The sequence below is a fragment of the Hyla sarda genome, chromosome 1 (genome assembly GCF_029499605.1).
Source record: "Hyla sarda isolate aHylSar1 chromosome 1, aHylSar1.hap1, whole genome shotgun sequence".
Lineage (NCBI taxonomy): Eukaryota > Metazoa > Chordata > Amphibia > Anura > Hylidae > Hyla > Hyla sarda.
In genome coordinates, this window is record NC_079189.1 from 607476799 (window position 1) to 607502401 (window position 25603).

The 25603-nt window shown below is 42.9% G+C and overlaps 2 protein-coding genes across 2 annotated transcripts in view; both read right to left on the reverse strand.

The window, feature by feature from the left end:
• The window catches only part of LOC130296968 (zinc finger protein OZF-like), a 71703-nt gene extending 70291 nt beyond the window's left edge, over positions 1–1412 (reverse strand). The window contains exon 1 of the mRNA XM_056549074.1: positions 1385–1412. The gene's annotated coding sequence lies outside the window, so the exon portion shown is untranslated. The remainder of the gene's footprint in view (positions 1–1384) is intronic.
• Positions 1413–10991: 9579 nt separating this feature from the next.
• The window catches only part of LOC130297399 (oocyte zinc finger protein XlCOF22-like), a 41050-nt gene continuing 26438 nt past the window's right edge, over positions 10992–25603 (reverse strand). The window contains exons 4-5 of the mRNA XM_056549838.1: positions 23041–23533; positions 10992–12995 (exon numbers count right to left, since the gene is read on the reverse strand). Coding sequence (XP_056405813.1) covers positions 11560–12995; positions 23041–23533 — 1929 coding nt within the window. The 3' untranslated portion in view covers positions 10992–11559. The remainder of the gene's footprint in view (positions 12996–23040; positions 23534–25603) is intronic.

Below are 25603 nucleotides of genomic sequence, written 5' to 3' on the forward strand. Positions count from 1 at the left end.
TTTATAGTGTATGGAAATCATACTATCATACTATCATACTGGAAATCATTAGGTAGTGACATAGGACAAAAATAAAAACTTTTCGCTTGAAGACTAAACACATTTTTTGATGTTTGACAAGATCTGATTTCTGATTACAACATTTTCCACATTCTGAACATGAAAATGGCTTCTCCCCTGTGTTAGTTTTTCGATGATTAACAAGAGATGATTTCTGAGTAAAACATTTTCCACATTCTGAACATGAAAATGGCTTCTCTCCTGAGTGAATTATTTCATGTTTAACAAGATCTGATTTCTGAGTAAAACATTTCCCACATTCAGCGCATGAAAATGGCTTCCTCATATTTTTCTGTGATAAATCAGAGGATAGGACTGTTTTTAATGGACCAGATGACAGATCTTGGCTGTGAAGGGCTGAGGGTGTATCTGGGATAATGGAATGTTCTTCATATGTATCTTGTGTGATATCATCATCTGCTTTATAATCTGAAGATATAAGATTCTCCTCTGATCTCCTGGTACAAGAATCTGCCAAGGATAGAACAGATTACCGTATTTTTCGCCCTATAGGACGCAGCGGCGTATAAGACGCACCCAATTTATAGGTGCAAAATCTAAAAAAATAAAGATTTTGAACCCAATAGTGGTCTTCAACCTGCGGACCTCCAGATGTTGCAAAACTACAACTCCCAGCATGCCCGGACAGCCGTTGGCTGTCCGGGCATGCTGGGAGTTGTAGTTTTGCAACATCTGGAGGTCCACAGATTGAAGACCACTGCATAGGAGGTAATACTCACGTGTCCCCGCCGCTCCGGACCCGTCACCGCTGCCCTGGATGTCGCTCCATTGCTGTCGCCGTGTCCCCGTCGCTCCGGAACATCTCTGCTGCCGGCCGGGTATCCTCGCTCTCCGTCGCCGCCATCATGTCGTTACGTACGCGACGACGTGATGACGAGGAAGGAGAGCGCCGGCCATACAGGGGATTCCTGAACGGAGAAGACACCGAGGAGGCAGGTAAGGTCCCTCCCGGTGTCCTGTAAGCACTAACTCGGCTATTCAGTCGGGCTGTTCGGGACCGTCATGGTGAAATCGCGGCGGTCCCGAACAGCCCAACTGAACAGCCGGGTTAGTGTCACTTTCCCTTCAGGCGCGGCGGTCAGCTTTGATCGCCGCGTCTGAAGGGTTAATACAGGGCATCACCGCGATCAGTGATGTCCTGTTTTAGCCGCGGGTCCCGGCCGTTGATGGCCGCAGGGACCGCCGCGATAGGGGTGTATTCGCCGTATAAGACGCACCGACTTTTTTCCCCCCAGTTTTGGGGAAGAAAAAGTGCGTCTTATACGGCAAAAAATACGGTATATTTTTAAGTAATAATCTTAACCCCTTCAGACCAGCATTTTCATTTTTTTTTCCTTCTCCCTTTATAAGACCCATAAGGTGAAATGGACAAAAAAAAATGTTATGCAAATGTAGGGGTTGGTATCATTTTATGCCATTTACTGGCCAGCGAAATTAACATGTTAGGGGAGATTTATCAAAACCTGTGTAGAGGAAAAGTTGGCCAGTTGCCCATAGCAACCAATCAGATCGCTTCTTTCATTTTGCAGAGGCCTTGTTAAAAATGAAAGAAGCGATCTGATTGGTTGCTATGGGCAACTCAGCAACTCTTCCTCTGAACAGGTTTGATAAATCTCCCCCCTTACCTTTATTCATCAGGCCGGTGCGATCACAAGAATACACAATTTTTATAGTTTTTGCCAAGTTTTAGTACTTTGAAAAATAAACATAAAAAAAAAAATTGCTTTAAATAGCCACATTCTGACCCCTGTAACTTTTTTAGTATTTGGTTTATGGAGCTGTGTTAGAACAATTTTTTTGCATCATGATCTGTAGTATTTATCCGTATTTGTTCACATTTTATTCAATTTTTTTTGGGGCTATGTGAGCAAAAAACAAAACAAAAAAAAAACACTGTTCTGTTTTGTATCTGTTATACATTTATACCATTCTCTATGTTGCATCATTAAAGTTACAATTAATAGCTCAGATAATTACGCATGTGGTGTTACCAAATATGTTTATTTTTGTTTGCATTTTTATTTATTTTTTTACTCTGGGAGGGACTTGATGTATATTTTTAAAAACATCTGTTTATTTTACACAGTTTTTAGTCCCCCTAGGAGACTTGTATAAGCAATTATTTGATTGCTCATACAAATGAATGCAGTACATTTATAAATATTGCATTGATCCATTAGATCTGCGCTCTGTTGGTACAGCCTGCCATAGGATGCCTCTATCAGGAGCAGAGTCATGTCAGCCACGGACCCTAGGAAAGGGCTTGGGCTGTGGTGAAAATGGCCGGAAAACGTGTCGAGGCACCCCAGATCACTGCGCCAGGCAGGGCAGCTGTTGGGGTAGGAATGGTCACCCACACCGTTAAAGGGGTACTCCGGCGCTAAACATCTTATCCCCTATGAAAAGGATAGGTGATAAGATGTTAGATAGACTTGCATTGAGGGGGTGGGGCGTGACGGCACGAGGGGGCGGTACAGTGAAATCTCCCTTAGTGGACACCTCCCAATAGTGGACAATTTTTTATTCCCCGGCAGAGTCCCATAAGATTTAATGTATTTGCACCCTCCGAATAGGAGACATTCCCAATAGTGGACGTGGACACATCTTATAGGGGACAAAACACTCCCAATAAAAGGACAAAACACTGCCAATAGGGGACAACCAGGCTTATGTGCCGGTGCACTGCCATAGATTGTGATGGAGTGACTCAGCAGTTTTCCCTGCTCGAGCGCTCCGCCTCCATCACATTCTATAGGCTGACACTCGTACACCCCCCCCCCCCAACCATTGGTTACTGCTGGGGCTGGGGGGGGGGTGTGCGAGTGTCACGTGACATATTTAATACTCACACATCGCAGTTCACGGCAGTCTCACTTGGGCTATCACAGGGAGAGGATCTCTCCCTGTGATAGCCCGAAGCTGCACGGAGCTCTCATGGCCTTTGTGGCCCGATTCCGAGAGTGGTATTGGCCCACAGAAGCTAATACTTTTACTGTTTTCTGTCACCCGCCAGCGCGCTCGTTCGCCACTGCTATCAGGATACCTATGCCCGATAGCGCAGTCAACCGCTTGCCTCCCCGCCCGCTACTCTACTCCCCGTCCCTTGTTAACTCTCAGGGAACGGGGAACAGAAAGTAGAGCAGCGGGCGCCGCAAAAGTAGTACTGCGCATGCGCAGCACTACGCAAATGCTAAAGTAGTACTGCGCATGTGCAGCACTACACAAATAGTGTAGGTAGGTAGCGTAGCCGTACATTAGTGTAGGTTGTAATTTAGCATAGTTTAGCATTAATAGTGAAAGGGGGTTAGGCACCACAACTCCCAGCATGGGAGTTTTAGTTTAGTACAACAACTCCCAGCATGCTCAGACAGCTAAAGGCTGCCCAGGCATGCTGGGAGTTGTAGTTTAGCTTAGATCAGACAGCGAAGGGACGAAAGTATAAGAAATACTGAGGGCTCCACATATAGGAGCATCCATAACCCCTCTAGTCTGTGCGGCTGAGGGCAGATCCCTCAAAATAAGTGAGGCCCCCACCCTGTCACCTATTTTGAGGAGAGGCGACCAATCACAAAAGCTCGAAAAACCTCTTCAAATCAAGGTTAGGTGTGAAGTCGGGGATCATAGAATGGTTGGTTCGCGATTGTTACCTGAGAGCGCTGCACTAGGGTATATCCTGCTCTCCCATAGAGCAGCATGAATGGGGGGGGGGGCAGTGGTCAAGATTATTTCCAGGCGTAAAGAAGAAGGACAATAGGGAACAGGCAGAAATCGGTGCCCCGTGCATTAAAGGATACAAACCGGCTGGATAGGGCAAGGTCTTATATACTGCTCACCTTGGACGCATATATCATCTCCATATCTCCCTTATAGCAAGGGTACAAAAAGATGGGTCCACTGTGCTGCTGCTGTAGGGTGGTGGTAATAGGTCGGCAAGTAACAATAGAATAGGCAAATATCCTCCGTATTGGAAAATCAAACTTTGGAAACTAATGTAAAATTTTGCATTATATTTCTCACCGGTGCAGCGCCGACTGAGGAAATCTTCTTTTTCCTATTCTAAGATTATACAGTAACCCTCCCCCCCCCCCCCCCCCGACATGCGATGGCCCCGACATATGATCAAATCGACAGACGATGCTTTTATATGTCGGGGCCATCGCATTAACTGATATCCGACAGTGCAAAATGCTGTCGGATAGCAGTTTAAGCATCCCGGGCAGGTTCACTTACCTATTCCCGCTGCTCCGGGTCCACTTCGCGATCCTCCGGCGTCTTCTGCATCTTGTCCGGGGTCCGGGCCTCGCTTTCCGGCATCGTTATTACGTCACTACGCACGCCGCGCCGGCGCAGCAGCGTAAGAACGTCACCAGAAAGCGAGGCCCGGACCCCGGAGAAGATGCGGAACAAGCCGGAGGATCCCGAAGAAGACACCGAAGCAGCGGGACAGCATCGGGAGCCCCTGGGACAGCATCGGGAGCGGTGAGGACGCGGTCCGGAGCGGCGGGGACAGGGGAGTATAACTTCCTATACTTTACATTGCACGGATCCCTCAACATACAATGGATTCCACAAACGATGGGTCGTTTGGAACGAATTACCATCGTATGTTGAGGGACCACTGTATCCAGGGCTTTATACACAATTTGTGGGGTCCACAAGAAGCCGGGGAGAAGTGTCTATAGTGTTCTGTGGCTGTATACAGCAGCACAACGTGCAGATGGCTGTGGATTACCCGGAAATGGTGAGAAGTGTCCGGCTCAGTGATTGCTTAGACCTCTCCGTACGATCCCACTCCTGACACCAAGTTTAGAACGCTAGGTGCTGCGGAAGATCACGGGGGCCCCAACAGTAATCAGATATCTTATCCCCTATTCTTTGGATAGGAGATAAGATGTCTAGCAGCAGAGTACCCCTTTAGCGCAGGCACGGCAGCCGGAACAGATGAGCCGCACATATCATCAGGCACCCCAGCCAGGTAATTCAAGCACGCTGACACCATACATAACTTGGCATCAGGGGCACATAGGTTAAAAGTTCCATCATCTTGAAATATTCCTTAAGGGTGCGTTCACACGCTATTACTAGCAGTGGGTGTCACGCTGCGAGAAACCTGCTGTGAGTTACGCTACCATTGATTTGAATGGGTCCACAGACAGTCCACAATAGTGTAAGATTTGCGGACTGTCCGCGGACCCATTTAAATCAATGGTAGCGTAACTTGCAGTGGGAAACTTGTGTGTGAACGCACCCTTAGGGTAGGGTCACACATAGTGCATCCGCAGGGTATTTGACACCTCAAATGTGCAGCCGTCAGTCACAGAAGAACGGCATAGCGAGCTCCCTGTAGCTCTGTAAGTGTGGATTTCCCAGCAGAAGTCACAAGCTGACACACAGAGGTACCCAGCCGCAGCAGGGAGCCCGATCTGCAGTCGCTCTGTGACTGACGGCCGCACATCCGAAGCGTCAAACACGCTGTGGATGCTCTGTGTTGAAAGATTAATCCTTTGAATTGCCTGGATCCAATATGTTAATTAAAAGGTGAGAACAGTACAAATGTTTGTGTGGTATTAGCTTATATTGTGTCTGCAGGGGCGGACTGACCGACCGCCACTACTCGGGATCAAAGACACTCGTCCCGAATCCCCAGGCTAGCACCGCTTTCAGCTGTGTGTATGGCTAATTCGTACATAGCTGAAAAGTCACAGAGAGGAGATGTGACCTCCACCCCCGCGCAGCACGCAGTGCAGGCACCGATGACGTCACATATTGGCACCTGCACTGTGTAGGCTGAACAACGCAGCCGCCTGTGAAACTGAGAAGATCACTGCGTGGGACAAGTGAGTATGTTTTTGTTTTTTACTTTTTTTTTTATTTCAACTTGCCAGGGGAGGGTACCCCACATACCTCGCTGCGCCTACATACCTGGCTACCCCAACATACCTGGCTGCACCCACATACCTGCCTGCCTAACTTCCTACATACCTGGCCTACATACCTGTCTGCCTTACTACCTACCTGAAGAAATTAGCAGGGGAAAAAAACTTTTTTTTGCGTGCGCTGTTCTTGATTCCAGAAATTTCAAGCCAGATGCTGAAGGATGGTTGAAGTGCTATATAAAGCACTAAGTTTATTAATAGATAAAAACCAATGACGCGTTTCGGAGGTACAGTCCTCCTTCCTCAGCTTGGCATACACAACATGTCACAAAGAGCTCCTTAAATACACAAAAAATGGGCGCCAGATACAGTAGGCAGAGTCTTCCGAACTTGAGAGCTCCTTGTAAATTTTTTAACGTAATTTTTTATGAATTTATTTTACCTGAATTTTTTACCTTGTTTTTATTCCTCCCACTCCAGATTATCACTTGTGCTGCTGTTTTGGGTAACTATTGCTGAGAGGACTCCGTGGTGTCTGTTTTTTTCCCTATACATCTGTTTTTATCACACAGCCTACCTCATATCTTTATATTTATACCCCCCCTCTCCCCCTATTGGAGTGTATATTGCTAGTGGATTTTATCATGGAATCCCCATATAGAGTATATATCCATCATTTATTATTTTTCTATTAATATGTTTGCATATATATATTAACCATATATTCCCCTTCACTATTCACCACCAATAGTTAACTTATAATTTTGCTGTTGCTGCTGTTGCTGCTTTGCGGGTATGTGAGACTGCTCTAGAATGCTGCTATAGGACGGTTTTTCTTATATACTATTACTTTTGCTAACCATGTATTGCTGCTATTTACTGCTATAAATATTCGCTATATGAGGCTGCTATGTAGTGCTGCCTGTGGGACCTCTTTTCCTGCTATATTGCTGACAAATATATATTCCAGCTAAAGGGCCCTTTTCATATTTCTGCTAAACTAGATACCGCTGCTTAATTAAATTATTTTGTCTAGCGTGTGCTGCTATTTATATGTATTTAACTATCCCTTTTCCTTGCGATTTTCTACTTGTGATCCGATATTTTCGTAACTCCGCTCCTGATATGACCGGTTATGAACTTTAATTCTGTATAAGAGTCACCATCTAATACTAGGTGTCTCCTTGTATCTGTTTGTATCCACTCACTACTGATGAGAGAATTCCCCATATCCTTTGCTTACATTCTTTGTCCTTTGACATGATTATTTATACAGATGAAACTTGTTATGTAAAATGTGTGTTTGCTTGTAACTCCGCCTACTGTATCTGGCGCCCATTTTTAGTGTATTTAAGAAGCTTTTTGTGACATGTTGTGTATGCCAATATGAGGAAGGAGGACTGTACCTCCAAAATGCGTCATTGGTTTTTATTTATTAATAAACTTAGTGCTATATAGCACTTCAACCATCCTTCAGCATCTGGCTTGAAATTTCTGGAACCAAGGACAGCGCCCACAAAAAAAAATTTCCTGCAAATTTCTTCATGTTCCACATGGGAGAACGTTCCTTTCCTTCTTTCCCATTCCACCTTTGGGCTTGGCAGTTCGCTTCCACAAGACTATTGTTACCCCAGTGGGGTGATATGCACATTACTTCTGTGACCAGGTGAGCAGCCATCTTGAATAGCCGTCCTTTCCCTGTTTTTGTTGGGACACTGGTGCCTTAGGTATTACACAAGGTGCTGTCCTCCTCTTTTTACTTTTTCCCTACTAGTTACTACATACCCGGCTACCTAATTATATACCTACATACTTGGCTACCTAACTACCTACCAACAAACCTGGCTGCCTTATTACCTACTTACATACCTGGCTATAGAACTACCTACTTATATACCTGGCTACTTAGCTACCTGGATACCTACATACCTTGATACCTAATAACATACCTTGCTACCTAACTACCTACCTATCTACATGGCTACCTACCTAGCTGGCTAGTTATCTACCTACATATCTGGCTATCTAACTACTACATAGTTATCTACCTATCTGCCCTTTTTTGTGCAGGACACCAAGGAGGGCATTATTACAAAGAAATGAAAAGGCAACAAAAGGTACGCCCCTAGTGAGGACCGTCTGGGTAGGTAAATCAGGGTAAAGAAAAAGATGGGTCCTTACCCTTAGGTATTGCGTTTAGAGCACAACACCTACAGTAGCGTCTGGAATGAATGGAAGGCCGGACAGCTGCCACGAGGAACTTCCCGGAGTGACGTCAGTCTCACCGGTAGCGAAGCCAGGGGAGGAATGTATGAAAAGGTGTTCCCCTCAGTAACGGCGCTGGTCCATTATTAGATGTAAATATATTTATTATTACATATAAGGCAACACGTTTCGACCCCGGACAGGGGTCTTCATCAGGCATAATGCCTGATGAAGACCCCTGTCCAGGTCGGAACGCGTTGCTTTATATGTAATAATAAATATATTTACATCTAATGATGGACCAGCGCCGTTACTGAGGGGAACACCTTTTCATACATTCCTCCCAAGGACGGCATTATAACAATTGGACACCTATTGATGAGGAGATTGTGCAGAGGAGGGGACAGCACTGGAAAAATGCAAAGTCTAACATGTTTGTCCTGCAGATGCCAAAGAGATGAGTTTTGGCTGGAAGTGGTTGTCATGGCAGTCTTATCTGGACAGAGAAGAAAAGAGGGCGCCACTGATCAGAAAGGACGTCTGTGAGTCCCCAGATGTAACTGTAATCACTTATATTATGTATATATCCTGTGTACAGATGGTATCTACCTCTATATGGTCCAGTATATAATCACGTATATGATATAGAGATCCGGTGTACAGCTGGTATCTACCTCTAAATGGTCCTGTATATAATCACTTCTATGGTATACAGATCCTGTGTACAGCTGGTATATACCTTTATATTTTCACTGTATGGGAGAATACTGGCCTGTCTATAGTAGTTTAATTCAGTACAGTATGGCGGTATTATCGAGTTATTGTGTGGTGTCATACATTCCCTTCTTGTATACTGGTATTATTGGTCATGGAAACTTATCTTACCTACGTTGCTCACTCACACTACAGAACCTCCTGGTGGAGACTCGTGGTTCTGCAAGAGCTACCGAAATCCCTTCCCGCGAGGACTGCACTGATATGCGCTGTTACTATCGAAGGCAAAAGAGTCCGCACATAATTCTGACAAATGAATGAACAAGTTCCGGAATTTGAAATTCTGCCATAGACATTCTGCATTGTGAATGCACCCATAGTGTCCTAACCTTTACACACCATTTCTATTAATGGGTGAGATGGGGCACCCCAAATGAATAATTTTGGACGTGTGACAAAAAATGGCTAAAAAGAAGCAATCCACAAAGCCTGTAGATCTGTTAGCTACAGTATGTAACATAGTTCATAAGGTTGAAAAAAGACCAGAGTCCATCAAGTTCAACCTATATCCCTAATGAGTCCCTAGAGGTAAGAATTCCTTCCCGACTCCAATATGGCATCAGAATAAATCCCTGGATCAACCTTCTCTCCCTATAAATCTAGTATACATATCCAGTGATGTTATTATTCTCAAAAAATGCATCCAGACCCTTTTTGAACTCTTTCACCATGACCACCTCCTCCGAGAGAGAATTCCACAGTCTCACTGCTCTTACAGTAAAGAACCCCCGTCTGCGCTGGTGTAGAAACCTTCTTTCCTCTAAACGTAGAGGATGCCCCCTTGTTATAGATACAGTCCTGGGTATGAATAGATCATCGGAGAGATCTCTGTACGGTCCCCTGATATATTTATACATAGGTATTAGGTCGCCCCTAAGCCTTCTTTATTCTAAACTAAATAACCCCAATTTTGATTATCTTTCTGGGTACTGTAGTCCTCCCATTCCCCGTATTACTCTGGTTGCCCGTCTTTGAACCCTCTCCAGCTCCACTATATCTTTCTTGTACACTGGTGCCCAGTACTTTACACAGTATTCTATGTGTGGTCTGACTAGTGATTTGTACAGCGGTAGAATTATTTCCTTGTCGTGGGCGTCTTTGCCCCCTATTGATGCCCCCCATGATTTTATTTGCCTTGGCAGCAGCTGCCCGACACTGATCACTACAGCTAAATTTACTGTTAACTAAGACCCTTAAGTCCTTTTCTATTACAGTCGTCCCAAGTGTTCTCCCATTTAATACATAATCCCAGCCCAGATTTTGCTTCCCCATGTGCATTATCTTACATTTATCAGTGTTGAACCTCATCTGCCACTTCTCAGCCCAAACCTCCAACCTATCCAGATCCATTTGTAACAGTTCACTGTCCTCTATTGTGTTATCTACTATACACAGTGCACTGTCCTCTATTGTGTTGACCATTTTACAGAGATTGCTACTTTACTATTCAACCCCTCTACAAGGTCATTAATAAATATATTAAAAAGAACAGGACCCAAGACTGACCCCTGTGGTCGCCACTAGTAACAGTCACCCAATCAGAATAAGTACCATTAATAACCACCCTGTTTCCTATCACTGAGCCAGTTACTTACCCACTTACACCCCCCCCCCCGCCCAATCCTTCACATTTTATACACCAACCTTTTATGTGGTACCGTATCAAATGCTTTGGAAAAATCCAGATATACGACATCCAGCGATTCCCCCTGGTCCAGTCTGGAGCTCACCTCCTCATGTCCTCATGAAAGCTGATCAGGTGACAGGACTGATCCCTCATAAACCCATGTGATATGGAGTCATACATTTATTTTTATCAAGATACTCCAAAATAGCATCTCTTAGAAAACCCTCAAACAATTTACATACAACAGAGGATAAACTAACAGGTCTATAATTCCCGGGGTCACCTTTTGACCCCTTTTTAACTATTGGCACCACATTTGCCATGCGCCATTACTGGGGAACAGTCCCTGTCACTATAGAGTCCTTGAATATTAAAAATATGGGTCTGTCTATTACATTACTTAATTCCTTTAGAACACGGGGGTGAATACCATCTGGACCTGGTGATTTGTCTATTTAGATTTTTTGTAGGCGGCACTGTACTTCTTCCTGGTTAGACAGGTGACCTGTACTGGGGAGTTTACCTTATCACACTGTATTTCACCTGGCATTTCATTTTTCTCGGTGAATCCAGTGGAGAAGAATTTGTTTCATATATATGCTTTTTCCTGATCCCCATCCATAATTTCTTCCTCCTCATTTTTTAAAGAGGACACCGGGGTCTGGGGGAAGGAGAGTGCAAGGGTCCCTGTGGTTTCTAGCTACACCCCTGATCACTAAGTCCCTTCTCTCTGAGGTGTTTGGGTCTCCAGTAGCAGCTCCCCATGGAGTATGCCTGTTGGGTCTTCTCCATGAGGAGCAGTGAATATCACAACCATATATCACACTCTTTTCCTACCATGTAAACTATAGTGATGACATCGCTGGATCGGTGACTACGTTCTAAAAGAAAACTTTTATTAAAAATTGGGAACAAGTTTGGAGATGCAGTATATGATATATGTATAAATGTCAGATATCCTATGTACATGGTTAATATATAGATGTGTTATCTGCATCATTTATTACTCTCAATTTGCTTCTCTACTGTGTGAATTCTTTCATGTCTGATAAGTGTTGACCTCTGAGTAAAACATTTTCTACATTCTGAACATGAAAATTCCTTCTTTCCTGTGTGAATTATTTCATGTCTGATAAGTGTTGACCTCTGAGTAAAACATTTTCTACATTCTGAACATGAAAATTGCTTCTTTCCTGTGTGAATTCTTTCATGTCTGATAAGTGTTGACCTCTGATTAAAACATTTTCTACATTCTGAACATGAAAATGGCTTCTCTCCTGTGTGAGTTCTTTGATGTTTAACAAGAGCTGATTCATGAATAAAACATTTCCCACATTCTGAGCATGAATTTAGCTTTTCTCCTTTGTGTATTTTTAGATGTCCAATAAGTATTGATTTCTTAGTAAAATATTTCCTACATTCTGTGCATGAAAATCGCTTCTCCCCTGTGAGAGTTTTTTGATGTTCAACAAGGTTTGATTTCTGAGTAAAACATTTTCTACATTCGATGCATGAAAATGGCTTCTCCCCTGTGTGAGTTCTATGATGATTAACAAGTTGTGATTCATAAGTAAAACATTTTCCACATTCTGTGCATGAAAATGGCTGCTCTCCCGTGTGAGTTTTTTGATGTTCAAAAAGGTTTGCTTTCTGAGTAAAACATTTTCTACATTCGGTGCATGAAAATGGCTTCTCCCCTGTGTGAGTTCTTTGATGTTTAACAAGTTGTGATTCATAAATAAACCATTTTTCACATTCTGAGCATGAAAATGGCTTCTCCCCTGTGCAAGTTATTTGATGTTTCACAAGTTGTGATTCATAAGTAAACCATTTTCCACATTCTGAACATGAAAATGGCTTCTCTCCTGTGTGAGTTTTTTCATGTTTAACAAGATTTGATTTCAGAGAAAAACATTTCCCACATTCTAAACATGGAAATGGCTTCTCCCCTGTGTGACTTCTTTGATGTTTAACAAGTTGTGATTCATAATTAAAACATTTTCCACATTCTGAGCATGAAAATGGCTGCTCCCCTGTGTGAGTTTTTTGATGTTCAATAAGGCTAACTTTCTGAGTAAAACATTTTCTACATTCGGTGCATGAAAATGGCTTCTCCCCTGTGTGAGTTCTTTGATGATTAACAAATTGTGATTCATAAGAAAAACTTTTCCCACATTCTGAACATGAAAATGGCTTATTCTTATTTTGCTTTACAAACTGTAATGGATCAAAAGAAAAGCCCTGTATAACAGTCTGTGATGAATCTTTAGGTCGGACTTGTATAACAGGATGAGATGAGAGATCTTGGCTGTGAAGGGCTGAGGGTGTATCTGGGATAATGGAATGTTCTTCATATGTATCTTGTGTGATATCATCATCTGCTTTATAATCTGAAGATATAAGATTCTCCTCTGATCTCCTGGTGGAAGAATCTGCCAAGAAGAAAACATTTCATTTTTAAGCAATTACCCCTTAACGATCCAGGAAATGTAAGTTTTGCATTCTCCCTTCTAAAAGCCACATTTTCTTACTTTTCCATCTACAGAGCCATACGGTGGCTTGTTTTTTGTAGGAACAATTGTACTTTGTAATGACACCCTTCATTTTACCATAAAATATACAGCAGAACAGAAAGAAAATTTGTGAGAAGAAATTCCATTAAAGATGTAATTTTGAAAACTTTGGGAAGGTGCAGGTTTGTTTCTACATCCTTCGATAGTTTTGTGCTATATTTTACTACTTAACCTCTTAAGGACGTTGGGCGTACCTGTACGCCCGATCATGGTATTTAAATCAGGGTCACGGCGTGACCCCGTTTCATAGCGAGTCGGTCCCGGCAGCTTATGATAACCGGGACCCTGGGCTAATAGCGTGCGGCACCGATCGTTGTGCCGCGTGCTATTAACCTTTTAGACGCGGTGATCAACTTTCTAAAATGAAAGTGAAAGCTTCCTGGCATCCGATCGGCGTTTGATTGCTTCAAGCCTGAGATACAGGCTTGAGCAATCGACCGCCAATAACACTGATCCATGCAAAGCTATGGCTTTGCAGGGATCAGTGTAAAAGATCAGTGTGTGCAGTGTTATAGCCCCCTATGGGAGCTATAACACTGCAAAAAAAAAGTAAATTTTTTTTTTTTATAAAGGTCATTTAACCCAGTCCCTAATAAAAGTTTGAATGGGGCCTTTTCCCATAAAAAAAAAAAAAACGGTGTAAATAAAATTAAACATATGTTGTATCGCCGCATTCGGAAAGGTCCGAATGATAAGAATATATTAATATTAATTAAACCACACGGTCAATGGCGTACGCACAAAAAATTCCAAAGTTCAAAATAGTGTATTTTTGGTCACTTTTTATATCATGAAAAAATGAATAAAAAGCGATCAAAAAGTCCGATCATACCGGCCTGTATGTGGAAAAATAAAAGTTATAGGGGTAAGAAGATGATAATTTTTAACGTATAAATTTTCCTGCATGTAGTTATGATTTTTTCCAGAAGTACGACAAAATCAAACCTATATAAGTAGGGGATCATTTTAACTGTATGGACCTACAGAATAAAGATAAGGTGTGCTTTTTACCGAAAAATGCACTGCATAGAAACAGAAGCTCCCAAAAGTTACAAAATGGCATTTTTCCTTCAATTTTGTCGCACAATTAATTTTTTTTCAGTCGATTTTTTGGTAAAATGACTAATCTCACTGCACAGTAGAATTGGTGGCGCAAAAAATAAGCCATCATATGGAATTTTATGTGCAAAATTGAAAGCGTTATGATTTTTGGAAGGTGATGAGGAAAAAATGAAAATGCAAAAACGGAAAAACGCTGAGTCCTTAACCCCTTAAGGACCAGGCCAATTTCCACTGTAGGACCAGAGCGTTTTTTTTGCACATCTGACCACTTTCACTTTAAGCATTAATAACTCTGGAATGCTTTTACCTTTCATTCTAATTCTGAGATTGTTTTTTCATGACATATTCTACTTTATGTTAGTGGTAACATTTTGTCGATACTTGCATAATTTCTTGGTGAAAAATTCAAAAATTTTACGGAAAAATTAAAAATTTTGTATTTTTTGAACTTTGAAGCTCTCTGCTTGTAAGGAAAATAGACATTCCAAATAAATTATATTTTGATTCACAAATACAATATGTCTACTTTATGATGGAATCATAAAGTTGACATGTGTCACGTACCGGCCCCTCGACCTGGCGTATGGACAAGTCCACGCCTCTCGGAAAAGAGTAAGTGGACTAAAAGAACACAAAAACCAACAGAATAATGACTCTACTATTCTAATACTGAGCTGCCACCTTGGCACCTTCAGTCTCGGCTCCCTTGAGCACGCTCTGCTCCCTTATGAGCTAATGACACAACTCAAATACACACTGTGTTTAGGTCCCCATGCCTTCCCTGCACACGTGACCTCGGCTGTGACAGTAAAGGGGTACGCTGCTTCCACACTCACTTTCACTCACACCTATCACAATAGGCCCTACAAATGAGTTACAAACACCCCAAAACCAGTCTACACGCCCACACACAAATACGCTGCCACCATCTATCAGTAGGCCGATAGAACGCCTCCAATCATGCACAGATTCTCACACTATGCACTCTATGACACCAAAACTATGGTAACGGCACGAGCCACACATACACTAATACATCTATATAAGGCTATAGGTTCGTTAGAGCATACAAAGCTACGCATTAAAGTTATGGCTTTAATGTACATAAAAGGTACAGTACTTAGTTACAAAAAATGGTTAAAGAAATAGACATACAAAATGTGCAAAACAGTTATATAAAATAAAAGGGGATAAAAATCTGAAAAGTTCCATTCTTAACATTGTGGAGTAAAGTCCTAATCCGTCCTGGGGCCAAGGAAGAAAATAAAGGCACAAGTCCATTCAGAATGGGCCCCAAACTTGTAACAATGAGCTGGGGTTGGAGCACCACTTTTATGGGGGCCGCAGAGGGTTGGGTTAGAAGGGAGGTCTCCAGTTTCTTCCTAGATCAGCCCACATCATCCCACCTCCCAAATGTCCCAACCTCCTCTCAAACATTGATTGACAGTCCATAATTCATAACTCCTCTCCTACCCAAAAGATGTGACATAGATAGCAGTACACTTATTGATACAGTGACATTATAACGCACATTTTGATAGGAGACATAAAAGGGTTATATATAGGTATAGGGTACATACAGCTTAGGGATACATGAAGATTAATCCAGGGGTACAATGGGGTCATGATACAGTGACATTATAACGCACATTTTGATAGGAGACATAAAAGGGTTATATATAGGTATAGGGTACATACAGCTTAGGGATACATGAAGATTAATCCAGGGGTACAATGGGGTCATGTTTGGGGTCTACATAAAGCCTAATATTTGGGGATTGTGATTCTGGGGGATATATAACGATGGCTACTAAGGGGAGCCCTGTAACACATATTTCTACTGGGACACATTTCACTATATGTAAACTGTAACCATTTTGTTCAAGTTGGCACCAAACTGTCAGGATATGCATGATTAAGCAAAACAGCAAACTGTCTTCACAGCTGGGTGCCCAGGGATATGTAGTACTAACAGAGGTGACGAAACATATGGAGGGAGCTCAGATCAAACATAATGGGTCATAATGGGTACATTTAAAAAAGGGTCCCAGAAAGTAAGGAGACGTAAAGAGATATCCATCATATTTTCCATAAAAATGATCCTCAGCCTATAGTCACTACAACATGTTTTTCATTTTGGAAGACATCAAAGGGCTTCAAAGTTCACAGCAATTTTCAAATTTTTCACAAAATTTTCAAAATCGGAATTTTTCATGGACCAGTTCAGGTTTGAAGTGGATTTGAAGGGCCTTCCTATTAGAAATACCCCACAAATGACCCCATTATAAAAACTGCACCCCTCAATGTATTCAAAATGACATTATGCAAGTGTGTTAACCCTTTAGGTGTTTCACAGGAATAACAACAAAATAAAGGAGAAAATTCAAAATCTTAATTTTATACACTCGCATGTTCTTGTAGACCCAGTTTTTGAATTTTTACAAGAGGTAAAAGGAGACAAATCCTCTCAAAATTTGTAACCCAATTTCTCTCGAGTAAGAAAATACCTCATATGTGTATGTCAAGTGTTCGGCGGGTGCTGTAGAGGGCTCAGAAGGGAAGGAGCGACAATGGGATTTTGGAGAGTGAGTTTTTCTGAAATGGTTTTTGGGGGGCATGTCACATTTAGGAAGCCCCTATGGTGCCAGAACAGCAGAAAAAAAAACACACGGCATACCATTTTGGAAACTACACCCCTCAAGGCACGTAACAAGGGCTCCAGTGAGCCTTAACACCCCACAGGTGTTTGATGACTTTTCGTTAAAGTCGGATGTGTAAATGAAAAAAAAACATTATTTTCACTAAAGTGCAGTTTTTCCCCCAATTTTACCATTTTTATAAAGGGTAATGGGAGAAAATTCCCCCAAAATTTTTAACCACATCTCTTCTGAGTATGGAAACACCCCATGTTAGGACATAAAATGCTCTGCGGGCGAACTACAATGCTCAGAAGAGAAGGAGTCACATTTGGCTTTTTGAAAGCAAATTTTGCTGAAATGGTTTTTGGGGGGCATGTCGCATTTAGGAAGCCCCTATGGTGCCAGAACAGCAAAAATACCCACATGCCATACTATTTTGGAAACTACACCCCTCAAGGAACGTAACAAGGGGAACAGTGAGCTTGAACACTTCACAGGTATTTCATGACTTTTTGTTAAAGTTGGATGTGTAAATGAAAAAAAAAATTCACTAAAATGCAGTTTTTTCCCCAAATTTTACTTTTTTACAAGGGGTAATAGGATAAAATGCCCCCCATAATATGTAACCCAATTTCTTCTGAGTATGGAAATACCCCATGTGTGGACGTCAAGTGCTCTGCTGGCGCACTACAATGCTCGGAAGTGGAGGAGCGCCATTAAGCTTTTCGAAAGGGAATTTTGAAGAGAAAATTTGTCTGGAATTGCCATGTGAGTTTACAAAGCCCCCCCGTGGTGCCAGACCAGTGGACCCCCCCACATGTGACCCCATTTTGGAAACTACACCCCTCACAGAATTTAATAAGGGGTGCAGTGAGTATTTACACTCCACTGGCGTTTGACAGATCTTTGGAACAGTGGGCTGAGCAAATGCAAAATTACATTTTTAATTTTCACGGATCACTGTTCCAAAAATCTGTCAGACACCTGTGGGGTGTAAATGCTCACTGCACCCCTTATTACATTACGTGAGGGGTGTAGTTTCCAAAATGGGGTCACATGTGGGAGGGGTCCATTGTTCTGGCACCATGGGGGCTTTGTAAACACACATGGCCTTCAATTCCAGACAAATTTTCTCTTCAAAATCCCAATGGCGCTCCTTCTCTTCTGAGCATTGTAGTTCGCCCGCAGAGCACTTTACATCCACATATGGGGTATTTTCTTACTCAGAAGAAATGGGGTTACAAATTTTGGGGGGCTTTTTTCCTATTTTCCCTTGTGTAAATGAAAAATTTAGGGTAACAGCAGCATTTTAGTGAAATTATTATAATTTTTTTCTAATCCAACTTTAATGAAAATTCGTCAAACACCTGTGGGGTGTAAAGGCTCACTATACCCCTTGTTACATTCCGTAAGGGGTATAGTTTCCAAAATGGGGTCACATGTGGGTATTTATTTTTTTGCGTTTATGTCAGAACCGCTGTAAAATCAGCCATCCCTGTGCAAATCACCAATTTAGGCCTCAAATGTACATAGTGCGCTCTCACTCCTGAGCCTTGTTATGCGCCCGCAGAGCATTTTACGCCCACATATGGGGTATTTCCGTACTCAGGAGAAATTGGGTTACAAATTTTGGGGGTCTTATTTTCCTTTTACCTCTTGTGAAAATAAAAAGTAAAGGGCAACACCAGCATGTTAGTGTAAAAATTTCTTATTTTTTTTACACTAACAGGCTGGTGTAGACCCCAACTTTTCCTTTTCATAAGGGGTAAAAGGAGAAAAAGCCCCCCCAAAATTTGTAGAGCAATTTCTCCCAAGCACGGAAATACCCCATATGTGGCACTAAACTGTTTCCTTGAAATACGACAGGGCTCCGAAGTGAGAGAGCACTATGCGCATTTGAGGACTAAATTTGGGATTGCATAGGGGTGGGCATAGGGGTATTCTACGCCAGTGATTCCCAAACAGGGTGCCTCCAGCTGTTGCTAAACTCCCAGCATGCCTGGATAGTCAGTGGCTGTCCGAAAATGCTGGGAGTTGTTGTTTTGCAACAGCTGGAGGCTCCGTTTTGGAAACACTGCTGAACAATAAGTTTTTCATTTTTATTGGGGGGGGGGGGGGGGACAGTGTAAAGGGGTGTTTATGTAGTGTTTTACCCTTTATAATGTGTTAGTGTAGTGTTTTTAGGGTACATTCACACTGGCGAAGGCTTACAGTGAGCTTACCACTAGGAGTTTGCGCTGCAGCGAAAAATTTGCCGCAGCTCATACTTGAAGCAGGAAACTTACTGTTAACCTGCCCGTGTGAATGTACCCTGTACATTCACATGGGGGTGGGGCAAACCTCCAGCTGTTTCAAAACTACAACTCCCTGCATGCACTGACAGACCGTGCATGCTGGGAGTTGTACTTTTGCAACAGCTGGAGGCACACTGGTTGGAAAACCTTCAGTTAGGTTCTGTTACCTAACTCAGTATTTTCCAACCAGTGTGCCTCCAGCTGTTGCAAAACTACAACTCCCAGCATGTACTGATTGCCAAAGTGCATGCGGGTAGTTATGCAACAGCTGGAGGTAAGCAACTACAACTCCCAGCATGCTGAGACAGCTGTTTGGGCATGCTGGGATTTGGAGTTTCGCAACATCTGGAGGTCTACAGTTTAGAGACCACTGCACAGTGTTTTCCAAACTGTGGACCTCCAGATGTTGCAAAACTACAAATCCCAGCATGCCCAGACAGCAAACTGCTATGTGGGCATGCTGGGAGTTGTAGTTTTGCAAGATCTACAGGGCCACAGTTCTCGTCACAGTGATCTCCAAACTGTGACCCTCCAGCTGTTGCAAAACTACAAATCCCAGCATGACAACTGTCTGGGCATGTTGGGAGTTGTAGTTTTGCAACATCTGGAGGGCAACAGTGTAGAGACCACTGTATAGTGGTCTGAAACTGTAGTCCTCTAGATCTTGCAAAACTACAACTCCCAGCATGCCCACATAGCAGTTTGCTGTCTGGGCATGCTGGGATTTGTAGTTTTGCAACATCTGGAGGCTTACGTGCTTCCGTCGGATCCAGGCAGCCAGCCGCACGACATCGCCACCCGAGCCGATCTCCGACACCGATCATCGCCCGCAAGGTAAGTGGACTTCGGCGTCGGTCCTCTTCGTTTCCCTGTTCTGCCCCGCCTATTGTGGGTGGGCAGAACAGGGAAAACGAAAGTTAATCCCCCCCGCCCCCGATCTGCTATTGCTTGTCGCTTCTAGATGCCCAATAGCAGGGATAGGAGGGGTGGCACCTCTGCCATTTATCTCCTATCCCTTCAGGGGGATCGTAGGTGTCTTGGACAACCGCGATCCCCCTTATTTTCCGGGTCACCATAGACCCGTAATCGCAAGTGTAAATTCACTTGCGATTTGCGCCGATCGCCGACACGGGGGGATCTGATGACCTCCCTGGGCATTTGCGCGGGGTGCCTGCTGATCGATATCAGCAGACACCCCGGTCCGATCCATGCTCGCTGGGCGGCAGGGACCGAAATTCCCACGGACGTACATGTACGTCCTTGGTCCTTATGACCCAGGGTGTCAGGACGTACCTGTACGTCCATGGTCCTGAACAGGTTAAGGGGTTAAAATAAATTTGAAACTTTTTTTTTTTTAAATGTTGGTGTAAATCGCTTTATTTTGACAAAATAAACGTTGCTATTGCTTGCAATTTTTTTTGTTCGTTTAGGCCGATCAATAACATATTTTAACCCTTTAACGACGCAGGACGTATATTTACGTCCTGCGCCGGCTCCCGCGATATGAAGCAGGGTCGCGCTGCGACCCCGCATCACATCGCGTCGGTCCCGGCGCTCATCAACGGCCGGGACCCACGGCTAATACCACACATCGCCGATCGCTGAGATGTGCGGTATTAACCCTTTAGAAGCGGTAGCCAAAGCTGACCGCCGCTTCTAAAGCGAAAGTTAAAGTATCCCGGCTAGTCATTCGGGCAGTTTGGGATCGTCCCGAACAGCTTGCAGGACACCGGGAGGGCCCTTACCTGCCTCCTCGTTGTCCGATCGGCGAATGACTGCTCCGTGCCTGAGATCCAGGCAGGAGCAGTCAAGCGCCGATAACACTGATCACAGGCGTGTTAATACACGCCTGTGATTTGTGTAGAAGATCAGTGTGTGCAGTGTTATAGGTCCCTATGGGACCTATAACACTGCAAAAAAAAAGTTTTAAAAAAAGTGTTAATAAAGGTCATTTAACCCCTTCCCTAATAAAAGTTTGAATCACCCCCCTTTTCCCATAAAAAAAATAAAACAGTGTAAAAAAAAAAACATAATAAACATATGTGGTATCGCCGCATGCATAAATGTCCGAACTATAAAAATATATCATTAATTAAACCGCACGGTCAATGGCGTACGCGCAAAAAAATTCCAAAGTCCAAAAAAGCGTATTTTGGTCACTTTTTATACCATTAAAAAATGAATAAAAAGTGATCAAAAAGTCTGATGAAAACAAAAATCATACCGATAAAAACTTCAGATCACGGCGCAAAAAATGAGTCCTCATACCGCCCTGTACGTGGAAAAATAAAAAAGTTATAGGGGTCAGAAGAGGACATTTTTAAACATATAAATTTTCCTGCATGTAGTTATGATTTTTTTCAGAAGTGCGACAAAATCAAACCTATATAAGTAGGGTATCATTTTAACCGTATGGATCTACAGAATAATGATAAGGTGTCATTTTTACCGAAATATGCAATGCGTAGAAACAGAAGCCCCCAAAAGTTACAAAATGGCGTTTTTTCTTCGATTTTCCGCTTTGTTGTGAATTTTTGAGTAAAATGACTGATGTCACTGCAAAGTAGAATTGGTGGCGCAAAAAATAAGCCATAATATGTAATTTTTAGGTGGAAAATTGAAAGGGTTATGATTTTTAAAAGGTAAGGAGGACAAAACGAAAGTGCAAAAACGGAAAAACCCTGAGTCCTTAAGGGGTTAATAGTTCCCACAATTCCATACGCAGTGATACTAAATATATTTATTACATTTTTTTGAGGGGGAGAACAGGGTTAACTTATGTACTGCATTGATCCATTAGATTTGCGCAATATTCGTACCGCCTGCCATAAGCTGGCACTGAACCACCAATGTCACTTATAATGACAGAGCCATCTGCAGAGATAGGCTAGTAGCGGTGTCCCCCAGGTATGGAGCGGGCTCGAGTCCTGTCCATGTACCCTTAACGGCTCCTTTGCATAAGTATACGTAATAAGTCATTAAAGGGACAAAAACATCAAAATAAAACTTATCGCCACCCAGGTGATGATCAGCATAATCCAAGGAATCATAAGACTTGATGTCAATCTTAAAAAAACACTTTTTTATCTATTTATTTTTGCTTATATAGTGCAGCATAGGCTATTCTTAGTGAATAATGTAGAGGTTCTTGTGTATGCCTTAAGCTTACCTGTTTTAGCTCATGTGGCAGGCATACATTTTTTTAGCCATCTTGATTCTTTTCAGAACAGAAATTATTTTCTCATCCTGCCCACATTTCCCATGAATCCTCTCGCTTTACACAGAGAGAGGGGGTGGAGCCTCATTGCTGCAATTCACCTGCTGCAATTCGACTGTTGTCCTTGCTGACAAATCTTGTTGCCTCTTGGAAAGGCCTGAGCATGTGACAGGTGTCTCTAACTAGCTGTCAATACCTAAGCTGAAAGTCACACTGGCTACAAAAGCTGTCTGTCTACTGCATTAGGTAGCGTGCCTGTCTACTGCATTAGGCGGCGAAGCGAACCTGGCAAAGTTTTTGTTTCACACCACTTTTATACCGCAGGCAGTGTTTTAGAGCAGCTATTGACGTCAGGCCACACAATCGAATTATTGAGCAGACAACACCAGATGACATCTAACGAAGGACACAGCCACTCAGGTGTTAATGATGGTGAGAGATTTTTGTCCCACTGTCACAAACCATGGGCATATAAACAGTGTGGTGTTAACAGAAGGATCAGAATAGTTTACAGGGCACACAAGGGGCATAGTAATAGAATGGGGGCATAGAAGAGGGACTAACTATAGTAAGAGGACACAGAAGGGCCTGTGGTCCAAAATTTGCCTTGGAGCACAAAGGACTCTAGTTACACCACTACTTCCATAATAATATTACAGCCGGTGAGTAGAATCTAAGTGGTTACTACTCACCTGAGCAATTACCTGAAGGAATGTCCTCCTTATACTGCTCATCAATGCTCACATCTGTCTCTTCTTCTTCCTTTATGTCTATAGCATTAATATAGCTCAGATCTTTCCCGATAGGAATGTCCTCTTTATACTGCTCATCAATGCTCACATCTGTCTCTTCTTCTTCCTTTATGTCTATAGCATTAATATAGCTCAGATCTTTCCTGATAGGAATGTCCTCTTTATACTGCTCATCAATGCTTACATCTGTCTCTTCTTCCTTTATGTCTATAGCATTAATATAGCTCTGATCTCTCCAGATAGGAATGTCTTCTTTAAACTGCTCATCACCGCTCACATCTGTCTCTTCTTCTTCTTCCATTATGTCTGGAGGATTAATACAGATCAGATCTTTCCCTGTAGGAATGTCTTCCTTATACTGCTCATTACTGCTCACATCTGTCTCTTCTTCTTCATTTATGTTTGGAGCATTAATATCATTTGGACCTTCTCCCTGAATCATAGGATGTGGAAAAAAATCATGCAAAAGTCATAATGTTACAGTCATAATGTTACAGATGTTACAAATGAGCACGAGCTGAGGAGTCATTGAGGGTGAGGAGACTGACCACAAGAGCTTCACAGCCCTTCTACAGATTATAGGGAATATCTACATCTACCTGATCCTGATCCTGTGGAAGAAGAGGACCGGGACACTTCTCTGGTGCTGTTCTCTTACTGGATGTTGTAAATGACTAGTAGAGATTCATAGTGTCTACCAACACAAATGGAAAATACCTCCCAAATAGGCAAAAATGATATAGAAAGGGGAGTGACTATCCAGGAAAAAACTTTTTTTATATATATCAACTGGCTCCAGAAAGTTAAACAGATTTGTAAATGACTTCTATTAAAAAAAATCTTAATCCTTTCAGTACTTATGAGCTGCTGAAGTTGAGCTGTTCTTTTTTGTCTAAGTGCTCTCTGATGACAAGTGTCTCGGGAACCGCCCAGTTTAGAAGCAAATCTACATAGCAAACCTCTTCTACTCTGCTCTCTGCTGACATCTCTGCTTATCTCGGGAACTGCACACTGTTGCCAGACAGAAAACAACAACTCAACTTCAGCAGTTGATAATTATTGAAAGGATTAAGATTTTTTAATAGAAGTAATTTACAAATCTGTTTAACTTTCTGGAGCCAGTTGAAATATAAAAAAAGTTTTTTCATGGAATACCCCTTTAACTTTTAATATTTATGCAGCTAAGACACATATACTATTCATGCAGAAATATTGGTAATTGGCCAAGGATGCTGATCCTACTGCCAATATGAAGTAATATATACATGCAGTAAAGAAATCATTAAATCAATAATGTCTAGCATTCACCATCTCATGACCCTGCTTATGTTGCGGCTCAGGTCAAATCATATAGTATTGACTGTACAATGCCCTTCCCTACGCATTTCAGTCAAATATTCATGACCTCATCAGGGGCTATATACATTTCTTTGCACTTGTACACGTAACCACCAGTTCCAATAATCAGTGTCATGAAACAGGAGGCAACATATGGTGCGAGACCGCCGATACAGTTGCGGTCCCACAGTAATTAAACATACTGCTAGATTCAATAAAGACACTGTTCATAGTACGTCCGGTGGTTCATATCCGGCATCCCAACCTTGTCTAGGTGTGCGCACCCGCAGTGGCAGGGAGCCGTGCAGTTCCGTCGGCTACCAGCATTCCCAGCAGTGTCACCTCTTTAGTCATCACCAGACCCCTCCATTACTGTATAATGTCCCAGCATTCCCAGCAGTGTCACCTCTCCAGTCATCACCAGTCCCCTCCATTACTGTATAATGTCCCAGCAGTGTCACCTCTCCAGTCATCACCAGACCCCTCCATTACTGTATAATGTCCCAGCATTCCCAGCAGTGTCACCTCTCCAGTCATCACCTGACCCCTCCATTACTGTATAATGTCCCAGCATTCCCAGCAGTGTCACCTCTCCAGTCATCACCAGACCCCTCCATTACTGTATAATGTCCCAGCAGTGTCACCTCTCCAGTCATCACCAGACCCCTCCATTACTGTATAATGTCCCAGCATTCCCAGCAGTGTCACCTCTCCAGTCATCACCAGACCCCTCCATTACTGTATAATGTCCCAGCAGTGTCACCTCTCCAGTCATCACCAGACCCCTCCATTACTGTATAATGTCCCAGCAGTGTCAACTCTCCAGTCACTACCAGACCCCTCAATTACTGTATAATGTCCCAGCTGTGTCACCTCTCCAGTCATCACCAGACCCCTCCATTACTGTATAATGTCCCAGCATTCCCAGCAGTGTCACCTCTCCAGTCATCACCAGACCCCTCCATTACTGTATAATGTCCCAGCATTCCCAGCAGTGTCACCTCTCCAGTCAGCACCAGACCCCTCCATTACTGTATAATGTCCCAGCATTCCCAGCAGTGTCACCTCTCCAGTCATCACCAGACCCTTCCATTACTGTATAATGTCCCAACAGTGTCACCTCTCCAGTCATCACCAGACCCCTCCATTACTGTATAATGTCCCA